Source organism: Magnolia sinica, chromosome 11 (assembly GCF_029962835.1).
Source record: "Magnolia sinica isolate HGM2019 chromosome 11, MsV1, whole genome shotgun sequence".
Lineage (NCBI taxonomy): Eukaryota > Viridiplantae > Streptophyta > Magnoliopsida > Magnoliales > Magnoliaceae > Magnolia > Magnolia sinica.
Genome location: NC_080583.1, coordinates 70,476,575 through 70,498,210, shown reverse-complemented (window position 1 = coordinate 70,498,210; position 21,636 = coordinate 70,476,575). Strand labels below are relative to the sequence as shown.

The following is a 21,636-nucleotide window of genomic DNA, read 5'->3' as shown; positions in this document are numbered from 1 at the left end:
GACTTGCGCACTGAACCGATACCCAGGACAGAAGATGTGGGCATGCGTTCAATTCGAAGAAAACGTTGCGCGTTGCGAATTTCGAGAGAATCTCTACAACATGTCTCATTAATCAACCAATCAATCAATGTCAAGTACAAGTCAAGTCACTTCATACCCCAAGTACATCAACCCATCCCTTCCCATTCCCAAAGTCAACTCTCCCTCTCTCTCCACCCATCCCTTTCTTACAATCCATCACTCTACCCATCACCCATCACACATCACTCCATCACCTCATATCCTTCCCATCACCTCTCTCTCTCATTTCTCAAATCTCCCAAGCAACCCAAAGCTTCACCCGTCCAAGCATTCCCAAGTTTTCCCAAAAACATTAAGTGTGGCTCACCCTCTTATCTCTCATCCACACCATCAAAATTCCATCAACCACCATTAAAAGTGAAGGCAAGGAGCATAGAAGGCTAAGGGAGTAAGGAGGAGGCCAAGAGGTGGGTGATCTTTGAATTTCTACCATTGATTTCATAATTAGGAGACCCACTTGTATGAGGGACCTAATTTGATGTATGTTTTGCAATCATATGAGGGACCTATAATGGCGGGCGCCCTCCATCTACTCCGCTTATTTCTCTCCTTCTCTTTCTCTTTCTCTCTCTTTTATGATGGGTGTGGCCCACTAGATCCACACCGATCGTGGACCCACCATGATGGGTGTATTTTAGTGATGCTGTCCACCTGTTTTATCCAGGCCATCTTGTGGACCTGGATGATGGAAAAGCACAAATATTATGTTGATTTGAATAGGTGGGCCACGTGTATGTGGGACCCACCATGATGCAGTATTTATCTATAACCGTCCAGCGTCCTTGGACGCTGGACGAGTGTGGCTAACATGGAGGCGTGTATTGACGTGGGCGTGTACTGACAGCAATCACACAAAAAAATCTAGCTTTTTAAAGATTGGGGTGGGCTGCTCATCCAAGCCCCACCTTGATGCATGTGCTTAATCCAAGCTGTCCATCCTCTTTCTCGGATCATTTTAGGCGTTGACCCAAAAAAATAAATTGAATCTGAGTTCCTAGCGGCCCACATCATTGAGATTAATAATCTTTGCCGTTAAAATACACCTCGATACTTCTACACACCAAAACATACCCAATATTGGGCTTGATAGCTGTGTATGGGGACATGAAAACCAATGGCGGGGTCCAATTTCCCTGACGCGGGCCCCACCTATGCAAAACCTCAAGAAAACCCCAAATCAAAAAAAAAAGACGAAGGTAGCGCTGACGCTGCTGCTGCAGAATGCGCAGGCAGCGCCTGCCCCTGACTGACGGACGGCCTGGCAGGGACCACCATGATGCATTTCAACCATGAACACCATGAATTTAATGGGTCCCCTCGGATCAGGATGCCACCCCAAAAATCAGCCGTATACGAAACTCAGGTGGGCCACAACATCTAAAATCATGTGAAGACATGCCTAAAACATATAAAATCACTTGGTGGGGCCTACCTGAAATTTGAATGCAGCTGAAACCTAGTCTGAACCCTCAGCCAAGTGGGACGCACATAATGGGTGGGCTAGATCTGTGAACCACATCACAGTGGGCCCCCTGGTCCACGTGTCCCTATTAATAGGTTGGATCCAAATAAATATACAGTGGGCCCCCATGTCCACATGACCTGTGGATAGATTGGATGATAAATAAATATTACAGTGGGCCCTACCCTGGTCCACGTGACCTTATGGACAGATTGGATGATAAATAAATATTACAGTGGGCCCTACCCTGGTCCACGTGACCTTATGAATAGATTGGATGATAAATAAATATTACAGTGGGCCCTACCCTGGTCCACGTGACCTTATGAACAGTTGGATTGCAAAATAAACATTATGTTGGGCCCTAGGTTGGTTGGAAAATAAACATTATGTTGGGCCCTAGGTTGGGTGGAAAATAAACATTTCGGTGGGCCCTAGGTTAGGTGGGAAATAAACATTATGGTGGGTTCTACTTGGAACCCACTTGTGTATGAATTGTGTCCACACCTTTCATCAGTGTAGACCTCCACTATAAAGTATGTGATTTATCTATGCCTTCCATCCCTATGGGACTCACCATGATGCATATGTTTCATCCTAACCGTCCAACTATTTTGGCAATGTGATAAGGCCCATCTTGGTGTATTTGTGGGCCGTCCATTGAGGCCCATTTTGATTTGTATAAGGTCATTTGTTGAGGCCCATCTTAATGTATTTATGGCCTCCCAACTAAGGCCCACTTGAGATATATGAGTCCATGGTTTGAGGCCCATTTGATGTATTTGGGCCCTTAGGTCGAGGCCCAACAAGATCTATATAAGGCCCATTGCAATGTGTGATTCATGGCAAGCCATACCTTGGGAGCAATGATGGTTTGACATCGACATTGCAAGTACAATGTTGGTTAAATGTCTACATTGTCACTCTCCCTAAGGCCCATTAATAGGCCCATACCTGTAGCATATAGGCCGTCTAGGCCCATCTTCGTTTTGATCAGAGCCCATCACCACATACATGTTTAGTATAGATTCATGATTCATGATCATACGCATCATATGTATGTCTGATATGACGAGTGACTGATCATAGCAAATGTCTTCGAGCGGATTGTTTATGGGCTGCCTGATAGGTGGAGTTGCCCTACATGAGCGCGCTGTGCGTGCAAGATTGTTGCATGTTTAGTAGGGTGATTCATGCACTTGCATTTGTCTGATCATGATTATTGTATGCCTTAGCGACATCAGGGCCAAAGCCTTCACAGATACCATGGGTAGCTGGATTAGATATCGAAAATATTTGGTTCTAGCATACGGGTACTATAGATGTCCTTGGGTGAAAATTTCTAAACCCGATGGTACCAGAGGATGACGCCAACGTCGAGACCGAGTGGATATATGAGTGCACGAGGGCCGAATACCAGGAGGTCGCGTCTCCCACTGTGTCGTGGTCGGTTGGAAAAGGGTGTGGCCTTAGTCGCCCGAGGGTAGGAGGCAATACTAGGCTGAGTTTGACCAACTCTTAAATGGGTCCGCTATCGACATGCCGGATAGGTATTAGCAGACTATTGGCCAAGCGGATAGTGAGGTTTCTTACGCTCAGTTGGACTGTGTGGCTAGGGGAGCGGCAGTGCCACTTGGAGTATACTAAACCCCGATGATTGTTAAGAATGAGAATTGTATTGATATATGATGAGGATTGGCATGCTTAAGTTGCAGCTCACATTGCATGGCCATGTTATGGCCGATAGCATTCTTATCTTGCACAACATAGCCTTGGCACAGCTGATTGCATTCATGTACTCATCAGTATGGTTCCGCATTACTCTGACCTTATATTCTGAGCACGCTTATAGTGCGCACACACTTACACCACCCTCTAAGCTTTCTATAAGCTTATGCACGATTGATGCATGCAGGTGACGCTAGGACGCAGTCGTAGCATATTAGCAACAGGAGCGTGCAAACGAGCTTTTGGAGTTTCTATCTTTTGCATTATCTTGTATTCCCTTCAGACGTATTGTACTTAAAAGTTTTTTATCATAGTGGATTTTGTGATGGTGTTCTTGTGGTTATTGTTCGTGGGTTATGCTTATGGTTATGCTCATTATAAATTAAATTGATATTAGAATCCTCCTTATAGGATCCCAGGATCGGAACCTGGTAAATGGGTGCCGGGAGCCGAGAATGGGGTTCTACGAAGGCTGTTGGCGCCGGATTCAGCGATCGAGAATTTTGTGAGCTCGGTTTCTGAGTTCGGGGTGTGACAGGTCGTCCTCCCGATCTGATGTGAGATCAGTTTCAAGGGCCTGCACTATTCTTGTCCCAGGCTTCCTGCTTTGGTGCATTTAAAGTTGGAATAACATCAGTATCAGGAGGAGCGAGGAAGACTTCTGGTACCCTACCCTGGTTCTGATGTGAGCTAAGAGCTGCTCCCAATGTCTGAGTTGTTCCTGTAATTGCAATTGCATTTCCATTTTCGTGGCCTTGCCCTGTTGCTTGAGAAGCTGAAAAGTCACCACCCGGGTGTCGAATTGTGGCATGGGGAACTACCGTAATCTGATTTATATGGGAACCATCCATTACCTTCTCATTCTCATTTGGGTGAGCTGTGTTTTCCGTCGGAGCAAGTTGTTCTTGAGGACTTAACTAAGAATTGCTTTTTTCCAAGTATCACTGATTAGAATCGTAAAGCTCCGCCACTTCAGCATTTCCACAAACAGGATGCGGGAGTAGTTTATAGCTGCTATTTTGGTGGTGAATCTTCTTTCCACCCATTGTTTTGTGCTTTCCTTGGAAGTTTGAGTAGCAGTAAAGGATCTTGATCTAAATATGGGTTCTATTTCCACCGTAATCGGGAAGAATTTTCCTAGGACCAATAGGGACAGGACCTTCTGCAGGTTGGCTCCTGGACGAATGAGCACTTTGATTCACACGAAGCTCTGGAAAATGCCGTACGCACTAATCAAATCAATGTGGGTCACATTTCCCAGCTGATTTCCCAAGTCCAGAAGGATGGATTCCATCCAGGCATGAGCTGGTATGCCGTATAACCTTAGCAAAATACCTTCCCCTCCAAACAGCACCTCAGGGGACCATTTGACCGCACTGGTAATGTTGATGGAGTTTTGCAGCGACTTGTCCGATAGGAATTTGTCATGAGCCAGTCTGGATTTCCATACAATGAGAAATTTGAGAGGGGAGACTCTTGTTATTTCCCCTATCGATGGACCAAAGCAGGAGTTTCTGATGGCGCTTTGGATCTGAAGAATTGAGATTTCAGGACTGGAAACTGTAATCACATCTCCCCATTTTAATGCCTCTAGTTTAGTTTCAACTAATCTCCGATCCACGATGGTAACGTCTGTCTTCTCTGGGGGTTCTTTTATAGCGCACGGCCGCGCCTTTGAAGAAACAACAGTCGTGAAGGAAGAGGGAGGCGCTTCCTCGAATCTCTGAGGTAAGCTGCGCTGGCTTGGGGGAATTCTTGTCTGCGTTCCTTTTCATCTGGCCCATCTGATTTCGATGATTCTGTCCTTAATCCGTTTGCCATTCAGAACATCTATTGCATTCTTAGCATCCTGTTTGTAGCGGAAGCGAGCGAATCCAAAACCCCTATGCTTAAAAGAACCTAGGATGGTCGGAATGTATGTGTCTAAGACCTTATTGTATTTGCTGAAAATGCGGAAGAAGTCTTCCATTATTGTATCAAATGAAATGTTCCTGACGAAGATGCTGAAGTCTCTATTGAGGGAGTGGATAGGTCTTCCATTTGGGACGGGGAGGTTCCTAGTTTGAGTGTCGTTTCGTTCAGATCGGGTACCACATCTACCTCTGACCAGCTCCCAATTGTCAGCGTTTTCAGCGGTGTCGGATCCGGAGCGACCCTCGATGAGATCTAGGACATGTTAAGAAGAGCAGGGGAAGCCTTGAAATAGCGGGCAGGATCCATCAGCAGCTTTCCTGGAGAGAGCCGGTGATGATGCCGGAGAAAAACTGGCGAGAAAAAGGTGTCAAGGAGCTCACCAGCAAAGTAGGGACATTTCAAAATTCAAAATCCAATCCTCCAAATTCATTCACTGAGTTGGTAGCATGTAGATGGATTGAGGACCAGTGTTGGAACTGCTTCATTTTTATTTATTTATTTTTTGTGTGACTGCTTCATGTAGATGGATTTATTTGTGTGATTGCAAATATTTTGCTTGATTCCGTTTTGTGTGCTTCAATTGTTCCCTACAAACACCGACTGTAAATATTTCCTTTTTTGTTCGATTATTGTGGTATGTTAAAGTCTTTTTGTAAGGAATGCATGAAGTAACCTATCATCAGAAGAACCCCACCCTTTAAATATGGTTTGATTATCTTACAATTCAATAATGAGTGGCTGAATAGATCTTCTCAAATCTTGGTCATATATGCTCACTCACATTTGACATATATGTATATCTTGGCATTTGGGATCAAATTGTTCGGTTTGAACCGAGTTGCACAACTGATTTTGCATGCCTGTACAGACCACATATGACCAAAACCAAACCAAGTGCCAACAGACTTGAGCTTGCCAACAAGTTTCATGTAATTTGGTGGGTCGAGTCGAGTTCACTCAGCCTCAGGAGTTTCGAGCAAGCTCAACAAGCTTTAGAAATAATGCACAGAACTCATTATCAAGTGGCAGCCAAATAGGCTGTAGACTATCCTGTGGTCACTAATTGGTAGAAATGCCACGCCCTTTGTGATCCACTTTTCAAAATTACCAGAATACATTGCCACCGTTTAAGCTTTCATAGTATGTGAGAGCCTCCAATCGTTGCTCTGTGCTGAAGAGTAAATGCAGTGCACTATGTCCAAAAAGGATTGGGTCCACCCAATGGACGCAGATTGCGTACTGACAGTAGGGAAGTGGCTACTGACCATGCTCTGTAGCCCCTCATGATACATATGTGATCTATCCAAGCCGTCCATCTATTTTTTGAGATGAGCATGATCCAATAAATGATGGATATCCAAATCTGGAACGGACCACACCACAAGAAAACAATGGAGATTGAATGCCCATCATTAAAATAAATTTAACGCTCACTGTAATGTATATTTGTCATCCAAACTGTTGATTAGGTCACGAACAACCCCAATGAGTAGATAACACAAATATCAGCTTGATCTAAAACTTCCTAAGCCCCTTAAAGTTTTTAATGGTGGGCGTCAATCTCCCCACTGTTTATTGTGGTGGGGTTTACTCGCTTTGTATCCGACTCATTCTTTAGCTCATGCTCTAAAGTGATCTCTCCAAATAGATGGACGATGGATATGACATATACATCGTGGTGGGCCCAAAAAACTTGCTGACGTTATTTGAGTAGCGAGTCTCGCTGCTCAACCTGTCAGTGTATAATCTGTGTCCAAAGCACGTACTATTACTTAGGTACTCGCAACCTAAAATGACACGGGGAATGGTAAGTATCCCTTCCTATTTTTGGATGCATCCTTTAGGGCCGTTTGATTTCCTAATTACAGAGGTAATTTAGGGGCTGTTTGATTTTTAATTTCTCTGGTAAATACAGGGAAATACGTCCGTTTTACGTACTCCACCTTGTTTGAAATTAGTAGGGAATTACATTTCCAAAAGCACTTCATACAATACTTTTTAAAGAAAATGACTACTGTAGACAAAACCTTTTACCCAGTGGTTTTTACGAAATACATTTTAAGGCATGAACCCAAAAATCAGGAAAATCAAAAGCTCATGCGGACCACACCCTAGGGAACAATGATTATGAAGACGTCAATGGTTGAACGCTATTTTCTTCCTAGGGCCCACATTGATGTTTATTTGTCATCCAACCTGTTCATAAGGTCACACAGTCATGTATTAAGGGAAAACAAAATATCAGTCAGATCCAAAACTTTTGGAGTCCTTGAGAAGCTTTCAATGCTAGGAGTTCAACTTCTATTGTTTCCTGTATTGTGGTCTACTTGATCTTTGGATCTGCCTCATTTTTTGGCGCATCCCATAAAATGAGTTTACTAAAGGGATGGACGGTGTGGATAAGACATACACACATTATAATGGGCCCAGAATTTAATATTTTTCTCCTTAGGCCACGTGAGGAGTGCTATAAATGAAAGGTGCCCGTCAACGTCACCTTGGAAATCCAACCAAAAAGACCTAGGTGAATAATTATTATCGGTTTACTTTGAATTACCTGTGTAATTAAGAAAATCAAACGGCCCTTAAGGTAAATAGGTAATAATTATTTACCATGTGTTTCCGGTTGGATATCCAAGGTGATGTTGACCGCCACCTTTTATTGCACTCCTCACATCACCTAAGGAGAAAAATATTAAATCGTGGAGCCTACTATGATGTTTGTGCTTTATCCACCGTGTTCATCCCTTTAGCCAACTCATTTTAAGGCATGATTTGAAAAATAAGGTAAATACAAAGATCAAGTGGACCACACCACAAGAAACAATGAGAATTAAACTCCTACCATTAAAAGCTTCTTAAGGACCCCATAAGTTTTAAATCAAATTGATATTTTTGTTTCCTCTTTATCCTTGACTTTGTGACCTTATGAACAGGTTGGATGACAAATAAACATCAATGTAAGCCCAAGAGAGAAAACAACTTTGAACCATTAACATCTTAATCATCATTATTTCCTAAGGTGTGGTTCAGTTGAGCTTTTGATTTTCTTAATTTTTGGGCTCATGCCTTTAAAATGTATTTTTTAAAAGGATAGATAGTATGGATAACTAACAAATATCATGTTGGGCCCCACATATTTAAATCAGTAATAACAGGGTTTGCATGTACCAATTTTCAAAACGTAATTCCCTGCTAATATCAAACATGCAGAGTAAGCAATAATTAAGCAATAATTGAGCAAACGTAGTGGGGTCCACCCACCCCAAGCACATTGGCTGCAAAGTGTCTTTTCCCTTTATTTATTTATTTATTTAATGCAGCCCATGTGATTTCACTGTCAAGATTACTCCAATCCATAGAAACCGGACGCGGATTGCGTCCTACCCCACCCTTCTCTTTCCACGAACGGGCACCTAGGCAGGCGGGCCCACTGTGATGTATCGGTTTATCCACGCCGTACATCCCTCTTCTCAGATCATTTTATGGTAAGTGCACAAAAATAAAGCAGACCCAATGCTCAAGTGGACCACACCACATATGACTCTTGTATTTAATGCAACTAAGCTTATTATTTAGTGTGGTCCACTTTAGCGTTGAATCTTCTTTATTTTTGTTGACAAAACATAAAATGATCTGAAAAGAGGGATGGACGGTGTGGATAAACCGATACATCACAGTGGGCCCTCCCACAGAACTGCCCGTTCGTGGCTAGAGCCGGGCGGGGTAAGACGCAATCCGCGTCCATAGCAACCATTGAAACTTTAGCAATACGTCAGAGCCTCGATTAATGGGAAGAGTGCTTGTCACGTGGTAACTTGAACGGCAAGGACTTGACAATGCGTTGATGAAAGTGTCGGGAGATAGAAAGCATTGGATCCGGTCATACATGGTGAGTTATCTGGTCTCCGGCGGCTATGACTCGTAGGTACAAACTCTTCACATTGGATATCAGCCACCGAAACCAAATCCCCCATACAAATAGGATGAGGGGCAAGAGAGGTTCTTACTAATTGCAAAGGGTGTTGGTCATGGAAAAGCCGCACGCCCTAGTCGTGCCATACCCGGCGCAAGGTCATGTCATACCCTTCATGGAGCTCTCTCATTGCTTGATGGATCATGGGTTCAAGATCACATTCGTAAATACTGAGTTCAATCACGCCCGCGTAGTGGCCGCACTGCCGAAGATGGGCGGAGTGCAGGAGCAGATCCGTCTGGTTTCAATTCCAGATGGGATGGCACCAGGTGAAGACCGGAATGACTTGGGCAAGCAATGTGCTAGTATTTTACGTGTCATGCCCCATGGTTTAGAAGCGCTGATTCGTAAGATCAATGAGTCTGATCATGATAAGATCTCATGCATCATTGCAGACGGGACCATGGGATGGGCAGTGGAAGTTGCTGTGAAGATGGGGATCCGTGCAGCTGCGGTTTGGACTGTGACAGTGAGCTTTTGTGCCTTACTGTTTCACATTCCGAAGCTGATCGAGGACAGAATCATCGACACGGACGGTAAGACCATAGTATAGAAATTAGGCAAGTCATTTCGAAATTCACTTTCTTTAAGATTTTCAAGTTTGCTCGAGTGCTGAAAATAAAAATTATCTTGCTAGTTTTCTATTCATGCAATTAATAACAAGGTTTAAATTATGGGCCGCACGGTGTAGACTGGATTTGTTCATAAATGATACATATGCATTAGCCCTCAGTGGTCCAAAACCGTCTGATGAGTAGCAATATATTAAAGCCCAAGTAGGTGGAAATATAATTCTAAACTTAACTCAGCTCAACTGAGTCAACTCAATTTGACTAACGAGATCTCAAGGATAGTGTTTTGTTATTTTTTTTTTGGTTTGTTGGTGGGTTTTAGCTATTGTGGGGGTTACGATTCCTTTTGAAAGAAAAAAAGACAAAAGAAAAAAAAGAATAAGAAATTGTTCCTATATCAGGTGGAGCATCAGTGAGGCCAGGGCCTCATTTAGTGTTTGGGGGTGTTATTTGTTCGGGGTATGATAGGTGGGCCGTAGCTTTGTTTTTTGCTAGGACTGGCCAGAATGTATATGCTGGCTGTTGAGCACTGTTTATATATGAATTATCTTTTTGAAAAAAATAACCTGACATCACTCCTAGAGAATGTGTAAATGGTTTTTTCTTTAAAAATCAAGTGGCTAGTGAACACTTTGATTACTTTGATTGTTTTTAATATTTTACGTGTTAACAACTAAAAGTCCAATTATCCAAATTCAGCATTTGTTTGTTTGTTTTTTTGTGTGTGTGTGTGTGTGTGTGTTTGTTTGTTTGGTTTCAATAACTAAATTCAGTGTACATACGTGGCTCACTTAAATCTATGTGTGCTGCTGTTGATGAGTTTACTGCCCTGATTTCTCTAATATGCTATGCTTATATTTTATACCACGTGATGAATGGTCCAGATTCCTTGCATGCTTGACATCCAACTATGGGAACTATGCCTGACATGGTAGCCATGATGGAGGGCCCCACTTGTACAAATACCCTGGAAATTAAAAATCTCTATATATGTAATAGATCCTAACCGTGATTGAATATTTCGCAGGATTTCCAACAACACAGCAAATGATCAAGCTCTCACCAACCATGCCAGAGTTCAACACCACTCAGCTAGTGTGGCTCTTCGTCGGTGACCGTGACGCGCAACGGTCCCTCTTCCGATACTTACACGAATGCACCCAAGCTGCAAAATTGGCCAACTGGCTTCTTTGCAACTCATTCTACGAGATTGAGCCATCCGCCTGTGAGTTGGTTCCAAACATCCGGCTCATCGGCCCTCTTCTAGCAGGAAGACGGCTTGGGCGGCTCGAAGGGAACTTCTGGCCTGAAGACCCCACTTGCCTAAGCTGGCTTGACGAACAGCCTCCCCGCTCAGTAGTCTACATTGCCTTTGGCAGCTTTACTATCTTCAACCGACGTCAATTCCACGAACTGGCACTTGGACTCGAACTTTCCAATCGTTCATTCCTATGGGTAGTGCGGCCAGACCTCACCGACGGACCATCGGATGCCTACCCAGATGGCTTTGAAGCTAGAGTCGCGGGTCGTGGGCGAATTGTTGGATGGTCACCTCAACAAAAGTGCTTTAATAATTGAATAAGAAACAGGGTTCTTGTAGAAGAACCAAATCTTTCCCCCCTCCTCTACTTTGGAGAAGGAGAGGTGGAAACCCAAGGAAAGACCAATTCTGATGCGGCTAGCATCGTTGATCATAGGTTCCAGGATCACCACGATCTCGGGGTGATGAGCTCTCATCAGACGTTTTAGCGTTCTGATAGTTCTGCAGTTTCCAACTCCCCTGACATTCCACACTAGAATTTTATCCATCTGTGACACATCCCGTGTTCACTGCCCGATGTTTGAGGTGTCTGAGTCTAGATTCCCAGTCTCCTTTACCGTAGAGAACTCGCGTTCTTCTTGTAAGAACCTTGTTCCGATTGGAAGACAGCTTTCCTTGTAGAGTTCTTTTCTGGATTGCCTAACTTATTTGAGTTTCTGCTTCATCTTGCGGTTGATCACCCTCCTTCTGTTTGGAGATGAGATCTGAACAGAGGTCCTTCCTGGATCTGAAAACTGCTTTTTCATTTTCCTTATGTTGGTCTGAGAAGAATGGAGATAAATTAACCTCCAAGTGTTGATCTAGTAGCCAGTCCCTTCTCAATGGCGAGCAAAATCCTTCTGATAACTGAGAAACACCCTGCAAGCCGTTTAGGGTTCCCAGATTCTCAGTCATGCCATCATCTAACTCAGCTCCTGGATCGTCATCTGAGGGGAGATCAAATTCCTTCCTAAGAAATATATGTTCCCTGAGATTAAAGGGGGAATTACCCTTCGATCTAGCACACTTGTATCCATAATTTATCACCTTTTCGTTGCTGTGCTTTGGCCCCAAATCCTCACCATGTTGATTGACTTGATAGGAAGTTGTAGTAGGATTCGAGTCCACGAGGAAAAGCTCTCTGGATATATCCATCGTCGCCCTCTGATTTCTGTTGCAGCCAGCTTGACCTGGATTTCTTGACATCCGCTCCTGTCCTCACTCTTCCCTCGGGAGTGATGGATTTGTTGTATTTACCGATGCCTCACGTATTGGTTTACGTGTTGTCCTGATGCAGCACGGCAGGCTTGTAGCCTTCGCGTCTCGTCAGCTCAAGGTCCATAAGCTGAACTACCCCACGCATGATTTGGAGCTGGCAACAGTTGTCTTCGCACTGAAGGTGTGGAGACACTATCTCTATGGGGTTAGGTTTGAGCTCTTCTCTGACCATAAGCTTGAAGTCTCTATTCTCTCAGTCTGAGCTGAACATGAGGCAGAGACGCTGGATGGAGCTCCTGAAGGACTATATAATTTTGACCTCCAGTACCACCCAGATAAGGCGAATGTGGTGGCGAATGCCATCAGCCGTCAGCCACGAGGCCTGGTGGCACATGTGATGATTCAGGAGTGGAGGATGCTCGAGGATATAGCAGAGTACGACTTTGAGTTTGCTCTGCAGTCTTCTATCATTCAGCTATCGAGCTTATCGATTCAACCCTCTCTTGTCACAAGGGTGATTGCGCCTCAGCAGACAGATGAGTCGTTACAGGATTATCGAGCAGAGGTAACATCTGAGAGTCAGACAATTTAGCAGATTAGTTCTGATGGTGAGCTTCGCTTCATAGGCCGATTGTATATCCCAGATATTCCTGAGTTGCGCAGAGATCTTATGACCGAGGTACATCGATCGTGGTTTTCTATCCACCCTGGATCGACGAAGATGTATCGTGATATGAGGAGACAGTATTTTTGGGCGGGGATGAAGCGTCAGATTGTCAGTTTTGTGGCCGAGGTGACACATGCTAGCTTGTCAAGGTCGATCATCAAAGACCCCCTGGTCTATTACAGCTGTTGAGCGACCCGACATGGAAGTGGGAGCACGTATTTACTGATTTCATTATTCGCTTGCCGAGGACTTAGCGCTGTCATGACCCCACCTGGGTTGTTGTGGATCGCCTGACAAAGTTGGCACATTTTCTTACGATTCGTGTGACTTAGCCTTTGGATTGGCTTACCAAGTTATTCATTGACGAGATTGTGAGACTGCACGGCATTCCAGTCTCGATCATTTCTGACCGAGACCCGAGGTTCACGTCTCAGTTTTGGAGGAGCTTTCAGAGAGCGATGGGCACTGATTTGCAGCTCAGCACCGTGTATCATCCGCAGACCGATGGCCAGACCGAGAGGATTAATCAGATAATTGAGGACATGCTTCGGACCTACATAATTGACTTCGGGTGTAGCTGGGATGAGTATCTGCGATTGGCTTAGTTCGCATACACCAACAGCTATTAGGCGACCATTTGCATGGCTCCTTTTGAGGCATTATATGGCAAACCGTGCAGATCTCCGAGTTGTTGGACCGAGGTCAGAGAGTGGCGTCTCCTAGTTCCCGAGCTTGTACAGCAGACGTCAGAGGTCATTGATATCATCAGGCAGAGGATGCGCATAGCTCAGAGCCGGCAGAAGGGTTTTGCTGATCGCCGGCGTCATCCCTTGGATGATGTAGGGGACCACGTATATCTCAAGGTCTCGCCCATTAAGGGTGTAGTTCGATTTGGAGTGAAGGGCAAGCTTGCCCTGAGATTCATAGGACCTTTCAAGATCACTAAGCGCATTGGTGCTGTGGCCTATTGGCTTGCCTTGCCATCTCAGCTGTCTAACGTCCACAACGTTTTCCACGTCTCTATGTTGAGGAAGTGTGAGTCAGATATCGTTCCAATTATTGATTGGCAACCGTTGGAGGTTCGTGAGGATGCTTCTTACATTGAGCAGGCAGTTCGTATCCTTAATTGGAAGGAGCAGGTCCTCCGGACCAAGGTTATTCCCTCAGTGAAGGTTCAGTGGGGTCACCATTCCGTTGATGAGGCGTCTTGGGAGCGCGAGGCCGAGATTCGAGAGCGCTATCTCCATCTCTATGATGATTAATTGTATATTATATCTTGTATGCTATCTTCGATTTTATATGACGATGCGTTGCTTCCTCTTCTATTATAAGTTATGTTTTCTAGCGATGATTGTGTAAATTTTAAGGATGAAATTTTTATTTGAAGGGGAGAGTTATAAGACTCGTGTCCTAGTCCGTGCCGTTTCGTTAGCTTTCGTGGTCCTTCTGGTCGAATTCCGGCAATCCTCGACCCGTATCTGACGTTTGCATGCGATCATAAGCCGAGTCCCGCTTACCGAAGTCAGCTCGAACCGAAACTTGTATCTTAGCGACCGCATCGTCACCGCGGTTTCAACGCCGCGACTTGCGCACTGAACCGATACCCAGGTCAGAAGATGTGGGCCTACATTCAATTCAAAGAAAACGCCGCGTGTTGTGAATTTTGAGAAAATCTCTACAACATGTCCCATCAATCAACCAATCAATCAATGTCAAGTACAAGTCAAGTCACTCCATACCCCATGTACATCAACCCATCCCTTCCCATTCCTAAAGTCAACTCTCCCTCTCTCTCTACCCATCCCTTTCTTACAACCCATCACTCCACCCATCACCCATCACACATCACTTCATCACCTCTTATCCTTCCCATCACCTCTCTCTCTCATTTCTCAAATCTCCCAAGCAACCTAAAGCTTCACATGTCCAAGCATTCCCAAGTTTTCCCAAAAACATCAAGTGTGGCCCACCCTCTCATCTCTCATCCACACCATCAAAATTTCATCAACCACCATCAAAAGTGAAGACAAGGAGCATAGAAGGTTAAGGGAGCAAGGAGGAGGCCTAGAGGTGGGTGATCTTTGAATTTCTACAATTAATTTCATAATTAGGGGACCCACTTGTGTGAGGGACCCAATTTGATGTATGTGTTGCAATCATATGAGGGACACATAATGGCGGGGTCCCTCCATCTACTCCGCTTATTTCTCTCATTCTCATTCTCTTTCTCTCTCTTTTATGATGAGTGTGGCCCACTAGATCCACATCGATCGTGGACCCACCATGATGGTGTATTTTAGGGATGCTGTCCACCTGTTTAATCCAGGCCATCTAGTGGACCTGGATGATGGAAAAGCACAAATGTTATGTTGATTGAATAGGTGGGCCACGTGTATGTGGGACCCACCATGATGCAATATTTATCCATGACCGTCCAGCGTACCTGGATGCTGGACGAGTGTGGCTAACATGGAGGCGTGTACTGACGTGGGCGTGTACTGACAACAATCACAAAAAAAATCTAACTTTTTAAAGATTGGGGTGGGCTGCTCATCCAAGCCCCACCTTGATGCATGTGCTTAATCCAAGCCGTCCATCCTCTTTATCGGATCATTTTAGGCGTTGACCCAAAAAAATAAATTGAATCTGAGTTCCTAACGGCCCACAGCATTGAGATTAATAATCTTTGCCATTGAAATACACCTCGATACTTCTGCACACCGAAATATACCCAATATTGGGCTTAATAGGTGTGTATGGGGACATGGAAACCAATGGCGGGGTCCGATTTCCCTGATGCAGGCCCCACCTATGCAAAACCCCAAGAAAATCCCAAATACAAAAAAAAAGAAAGAGCAGAAGGCAGCGTTGACGCTGCTGCTGTAGAACGCGCAGGCAGCGCCTGCGCCTGGCGGACGGACGGCCTTGCAAGGACCTCACGGCCGCAATTGTGGTCCCCACTATGATGCATTTCAACCATGAACACCATGAATTTAATGGGTCCCCTCGGATCAGGATGCCACCCCAAAAATCAGCCGTATACGAAACTCAGGTGGGCCACAACATCTAAAATCATGTGAAGACACTACAAGAAAAGACACTTTTACCTACGAAAATTTTCGTAGGCAAAAGCCTTTTTTCGTAGGCAAAAACTTTTACTGACGAAAATTTTAGTCGGCAATTTCGTCGCTAAAAGACCTAGGGAAAAAACTTTTACCAACAAAAAAAAAATTCGTTGGCAAAGATAAGACTTTTGCCGACGAATTTTTTTGTAGGTAAAAGATTTTACCAACGCTTTTTTTTTGTAGGCAAAAATATTGACAAATCTTTTTCCCTACAATTATTTTCGTAGCTAAAAAGAATTACAAAACTTTTACCTATGAATATTTTCATAGCTAAAAGTGTTTACAAAAATTTTTCCTAGGAATTTTTTTGTACGTAAAAATTATGACAAAACTTTTACCCACAAATATTTTGCAGATAAAAATCTTTAAAAAAGTTTTACCTACGAATATATTTCGTAAGTAAAAATTACGACAAAACTTTTACCTACGAATATTTTCGAAGCTAAAAATATACACATATTTTCGTAGGTAAAAATATTTACAAAACTTTTGTCTGCAAATATTTGGTAGCCAAAATTTTTACAAAACTTTTACCTACGCATATGTTCGTAGCTAAAAATATTTATAAAACTTGTCCCTACGAATATTTTGTACGTAAAAACGTGGGTGAGACTTTTACCTACGAAAAGTTTCGTAGGTGGAAAGCTTGGATGATACTTTTACCTACAAAAATTGTCGTTAATAAAAGTGTTTTCTTTTTTTTTTTTCTTTAGTTCAACACAATATTCCTGATATACACCTGTTACAATATTCCTGATATACACCTATTGTGTGAATATTTCATCATATTCACATTCACATTCACATCCATTTAAACCCAAAGTACGTAAATTCATCCAAATATAAACTACATCCATCAACATGACATTCATTCACACATAAATGCATATAAGTTTAACATCATAAATAAAATACAAAAAATCACAAAGATGAAGGCAAAGTTTGTGAAGCATCGGTGGGTAAGTGTGCAGCGAGAGTCTGAAACATCTTCGTCATCCATCACTCATGCTCTACCCGCATCTCCTCCATCCTCCTCTCCTGCTCCTCCCTCTCCCTCGCTTGCTCCTCCTCTCCTGCTCCTCCATCTGCCTCTCTAGCTGCTCTCTAATGTCATGGACGACGACCCGTAGCTGCTGAACCTCTTTCTCTGCGATATTAGCTCGGCGAATAGCGCTCTCGCCAACGACAATGGATTGGGTGAAGACAGGTCTAGCGGGTGCCATGAGCTTGGTACCATGGCCAAGCCCACACACATATCCAGAATGGGTGCCAAGCACCTCACTCAGTATCTCTGGCTCACTCCGCTGAGTGCCATCGGGAGTGGGCCAACTACATAAGGTGTCCATCGCCACCTGTAATGAAAACATATGAATTTTCTTTAAAAAATGACATCATTATAATTTAATGCAATTAAATTTTACAATGTAAGAATTTTTACCCAAATCTCACCAGCTCTAAGATGTACCCAAGATCCCGTCGCCTGTCGATAGTAAGTCCCTCTGTAGAGGTCTACTGGTCCGGACTCCTGGCCAGTGACGGAATCTCGCTGCACAATCGAAAGGACAATTAAGTTAATATAAATGCATGGAAAGAATATATCAACTTAATAATCGAAAGGACAATATGTGACGACGATGCTGGCTCCGTCGCATCACAAGTAGAAGGGGTAGATCCAGTGCGCGAACGACGTACTCTCCCACTTGGTGCCATCACTGAATATGTACGAACTACGAACTTATAAATTTAAACAATGTCAATACAAGTATAGGTTATAGGTTAAGGTTAAGATTTAAGTTTTGAGATTTGAGAATAGGTTTAGGTTAAGATTATAAGTTTAGGTTAAGGTTGTAGGTCATAGGTTATAAGTATAGGTTTAGGTTTAGGATATCCAAACCCAATGAAATATCAAGAACTGTAGTTGAGTTTTGAATTAGGCATTCTGTAATAAAAACGGAAAGGCTGAGTTTTTAAGTTACTATATTTACATCAGGTGAATTTGCCATTGGCTAAACTGACCTTTCGGCTTAGCTCAGCACCTCCTGCCAAATTGAGCTTGCTTAATGTACGGGCATTTTCAAACCGGGCTCGAGTGGGGTGGCCTATGTGAAGCGGGGGCACACTTGGGGTGGGCGGCTTGTGTGAGGCATGTGGCTCGTGTGAGGCAGAACCCATCTGAAGTGGGGCCCATGAGGGGGGTTTGGCCGAGTTCCTGACCTAGGCTATGAGATAAAGGGATTGATTTGCCAAGCTCTATCAGTTCAAACTTTTAGAGCAAGTGGTTAGTTGTTCTGCATCAAAAGTAGTATCAGAGCAGGAGGTCTCATGTTTGAGACTCCTTACCAGGGATGATTGATGCAGTGGCATTTTCACACTGGACTCGAGTAGAACGGCCAGTGTGAAGAGGGGCACACTCGAGGTGGGCGGCCCGTGTGAGGTGGGTAGCTCATGTGAGGCAAGACCCATGTGAAGTGGGGCCCACAAGGGGGGTTCGGCCGAGGGCCTAACTTGGGCTATGAGATAAAGGGATTGATTCGACATGCTTTATCAATTCGATCTTTTAGAGCAAGTGGTTAGTTGTCATACATCATCGCTAGCCATCCATAGTTGATATGACAGACTCTGTTCCACTCAATGTGCAATGGAGTTTCTGCACTTCCTAGCAAACTCAATTCGAAACCATAGGGGGTGCATTTAAGTGGAGCATAATGGCAATTTGTGCCATATTCCAAATGGAACCAAAGGTGTGGGGCAAATCAAGGATGTGTGGTTCCTTGAGTGGAGACTAAAAGGAATTTCAAATTAATATCTTGTTCTTCTCCTATTTTTTTCCCCTTTTTTTTCTTTTTATTTTCTTTTTTTGGCACCCTGCAGCATATCCATAAAACTAAAATATCTCAGTAAGAATTTTCAAGTTACCAATCACAACGTTTCAGTTGCATTAAAGATCAAAACAAGAAAAAGAAATGCCAGATGAGGCATGATGGCTTATAAAGTAAAAATTAAAAAGAGTAGGGAGCAAAAACAAAAACTAAATTAAAGAAATGGGCTTACCATCATGATCTTGAGAGAAGGAACCATTTAAAGCAGAAGCGGATGCCTCCCCAGAGATTATACCTGAATAAGAGCATCATGTAAAGAGAACAACCAAAGAAAAAACCCTAGTTTGACAATCCAAAATTACTAACCATAACCATAATGGAATTATGCATAATGGCTAGGAATATGACATGGCATTTCACTAGCTGCAAAACACATGCACATCCCTGCCATTGGTAGACTGACTCAACAGATTAAACTACAGGCCCTAAGCTCCATGAAATAGATAGTTCTAGATCACTTTCTGCAATTAATTGATGTGACATTATAACCACAACAACAACATCACCATCCCAACTATTTAGCATCAGATTTGTAACTACATTTTTTTTTTTTTTGGGATGAAATGCCTAGTTAAAGAAAAGAAAGAACTATAGACCAATGAGCCCTACAGCTCCAAAGAAAGCAACAACAACACCCCAATCCATGCAACACCAACCGAAGTCAGCATTACGAATCTTGTTTTGTTAATCACATCCGAAACATGAATTCTCAAGATTGCATGTACAACCAGCTGCCCCCGTGACATCAGCCCCACAACACTAACATAACAAGCAAATTTAGTGAGTGAGCATTCAACACTCCCATCAAACTCAACATGGACTTCCAGATCTTTAACAGAGACTACTTTGAAAAACAAGCAAGAGATTCATGCTGATGAGTTTTCAATGTTCGAATAACACTTCTCCAAAAAGGACAGCCTTGGAAAATGAGAACTTACTACCCACAACTAGAAGTACAGCATGGCCCATGTTTTTATGCCCTCAAGACTTTGTCCTTTTTCCACATTTGGCCTTAAAAATATCGTATCTTGTTTTTCAAGGAAACACTTGTAAAAATGGGCCATAGGTGAAGTTCAGCAACAGCCAATTGAAGGTGATCAGTCCTCTAAATAAAATATGAAGTTATGAGGACATATTTGTGTGCATTGGTGACAATGTTGTTCAATTATGTCAAGTTGGTTTGAGGCTTCAATATGTAGTCAACTGCATAAGGAGTCCATACCTTAGTAGTTTATAAGTTATGAGAACATATTTGTGTGCACTGGTGACAATGTTGTTTGATTATGTCAAGTTGGTTTAAGGCTTCAATGCAGTCAAACTGCATAAGGAGTACATGCCTTAGTAGTTTATAAGTTAAATTCAGATACATGTACCAGAAGCAACCAAGATATAGCAAACAAAAGCAATAGCTACTGAGTGTGTGTTGGGGGGTGTGCGTGTGAGTGTGAAGATGAAGTATATGTGAAAAGATGTCAGGGAAATTAGATTAAACCAAGAAGAGAGGTGAAATGGAATCAAACTAACCATTTTGATGAACTGGTGCATCCGTATCTTTCAATGGAGACTGCTTTTCTGCACTAGATCTTGTGGGCCACTGGTCCATGGGACGAATAACCAGTGCCCTTGGATTCTCCCGAGGAATGAAAAGAGCATCCGCCTTTAGCGTACTTGGTGTTTCCTCATCGTCACTAAAGAATGGCACCTGCATTGAAAGAAAATTTGAGACTGTCAGAATGATATATTTTACAAACTTTTGTTGTATTTCTCTAAGGGAAACAGTCACACCTTCAGACCATCATTTCTAGGATGATATATAACATCATATAACCTAATCCTTCTCCGAGACAAGTGCCTAGGAGTCAGTAAGGGTGAAACTCTGACAAGAGTGGGCTTGTTGCCAACCTGTTTGTAAACAATTAAAAAATAAATAAATAAAAATAAAATCCCACGTCTTCAGCCAAAGCTCATCATTTTATCTACCCACGATGTGTGTAATTCATTGCAATGTTCAAAATCACAGGCTAGAGTCTAAACTCAATTTTTTGGTCTAACTATTTCCAAGTTCAGTTCAATGAAAGACTCATAGATTTATAAAGAGTTCCTTGAACAGTTGCATAAACCAAAATGTTAGACTCGATTGTTAGAGCCTGCCAAATAGAGTCGACATAAAAAATGCATGTTGCATAACAAAAATCACTATAAGTTCGAATTTAAGCCCAGATTTTCAGTAGATTACTTACAGGCATGCTAGAAATTCAATATTGGACAGAGGGTGCTGAGCCAGCACGACCAATTGACAGTTGAGGCATTGCAGGGAGTGTTCCAAATGGGTTTTCAACTGGCACTGGTTGCGCGATCAAATTATTCTGACTGGCAGCACTGTCATAAAATCAGAACAATTGTAAACCAGCTCCAACCATCAATGCATACACAAAAAAGAATGGATGGCAAGAAATCATATTGTGGTGATATAGCCACATTAAAAACACGAACATCCTATCTTAGAGCAGATGCAGTACCTTTGATAAATTTGAAACTTTTCCAAATTTATTCATCAAAAGAAAAACATTCATTATTCAAATTTGACTAGTCCAATGAAAAATAATTAATTTTTGAGTAAACATCAATAGGCAAGAAGCCACAAGCATGTAAAGGTAAAATGAAAAAGTGTAATTTTGCTCATTTACAAAAATCAGGTGTATCAAGAACCAAGG

The 21,636-nt window shown here is 42.9% G+C and overlaps 2 protein-coding genes across 3 annotated transcripts; one reads left to right on the top strand and one right to left on the bottom strand.

Moving 5' to 3' along the window:
- Nucleotides 1–9,090: 9,090 nt before the first annotated feature.
- On the top strand, nucleotides 9,091–11,311 carry LOC131218154 (UDP-glycosyltransferase 83A1-like). The gene is made up of 3 exons (XM_058212834.1): nucleotides 9,091–9,460; nucleotides 9,557–9,697; nucleotides 10,761–11,311. Exons 1-3 carry the CDS (start codon nucleotides 9,217–9,219, stop codon nucleotides 11,309–11,311), a joined length of 936 nt encoding a protein of 311 aa, XP_058068817.1. The 5' UTR covers nucleotides 9,091–9,216.
- Nucleotides 11,312–17,256: 5,945 nt separating this feature from the next.
- On the bottom strand, nucleotides 17,257–21,297 carry LOC131218432 (nuclear pore complex protein NUP98A-like). 2 transcript variants are annotated; one of them, XM_058213007.1, is made up of 5 exons: nucleotides 21,163–21,297; nucleotides 20,708–20,824; nucleotides 20,447–20,624; nucleotides 19,095–19,157; nucleotides 17,257–17,395 (listed from the first exon to the last, which is right to left on the bottom strand). In XM_058213007.1, exons 1-5 carry the CDS (start codon nucleotides 21,166–21,168, stop codon nucleotides 17,373–17,375), a joined length of 387 nt encoding a protein of 128 aa, XP_058068990.1. In that variant the 5' UTR covers nucleotides 21,169–21,297; the 3' UTR covers nucleotides 17,257–17,372. The 2 variants fall into 2 exon arrangements, with proteins under 2 accessions (XP_058068990.1, XP_058068991.1); XM_058213008.1 differs by lacking the exon at nucleotides 17,257–17,395 and having other exon boundaries at nucleotides 17,950–19,968.
- Between the last annotated feature and the right edge of the window lie 339 nt (nucleotides 21,298–21,636).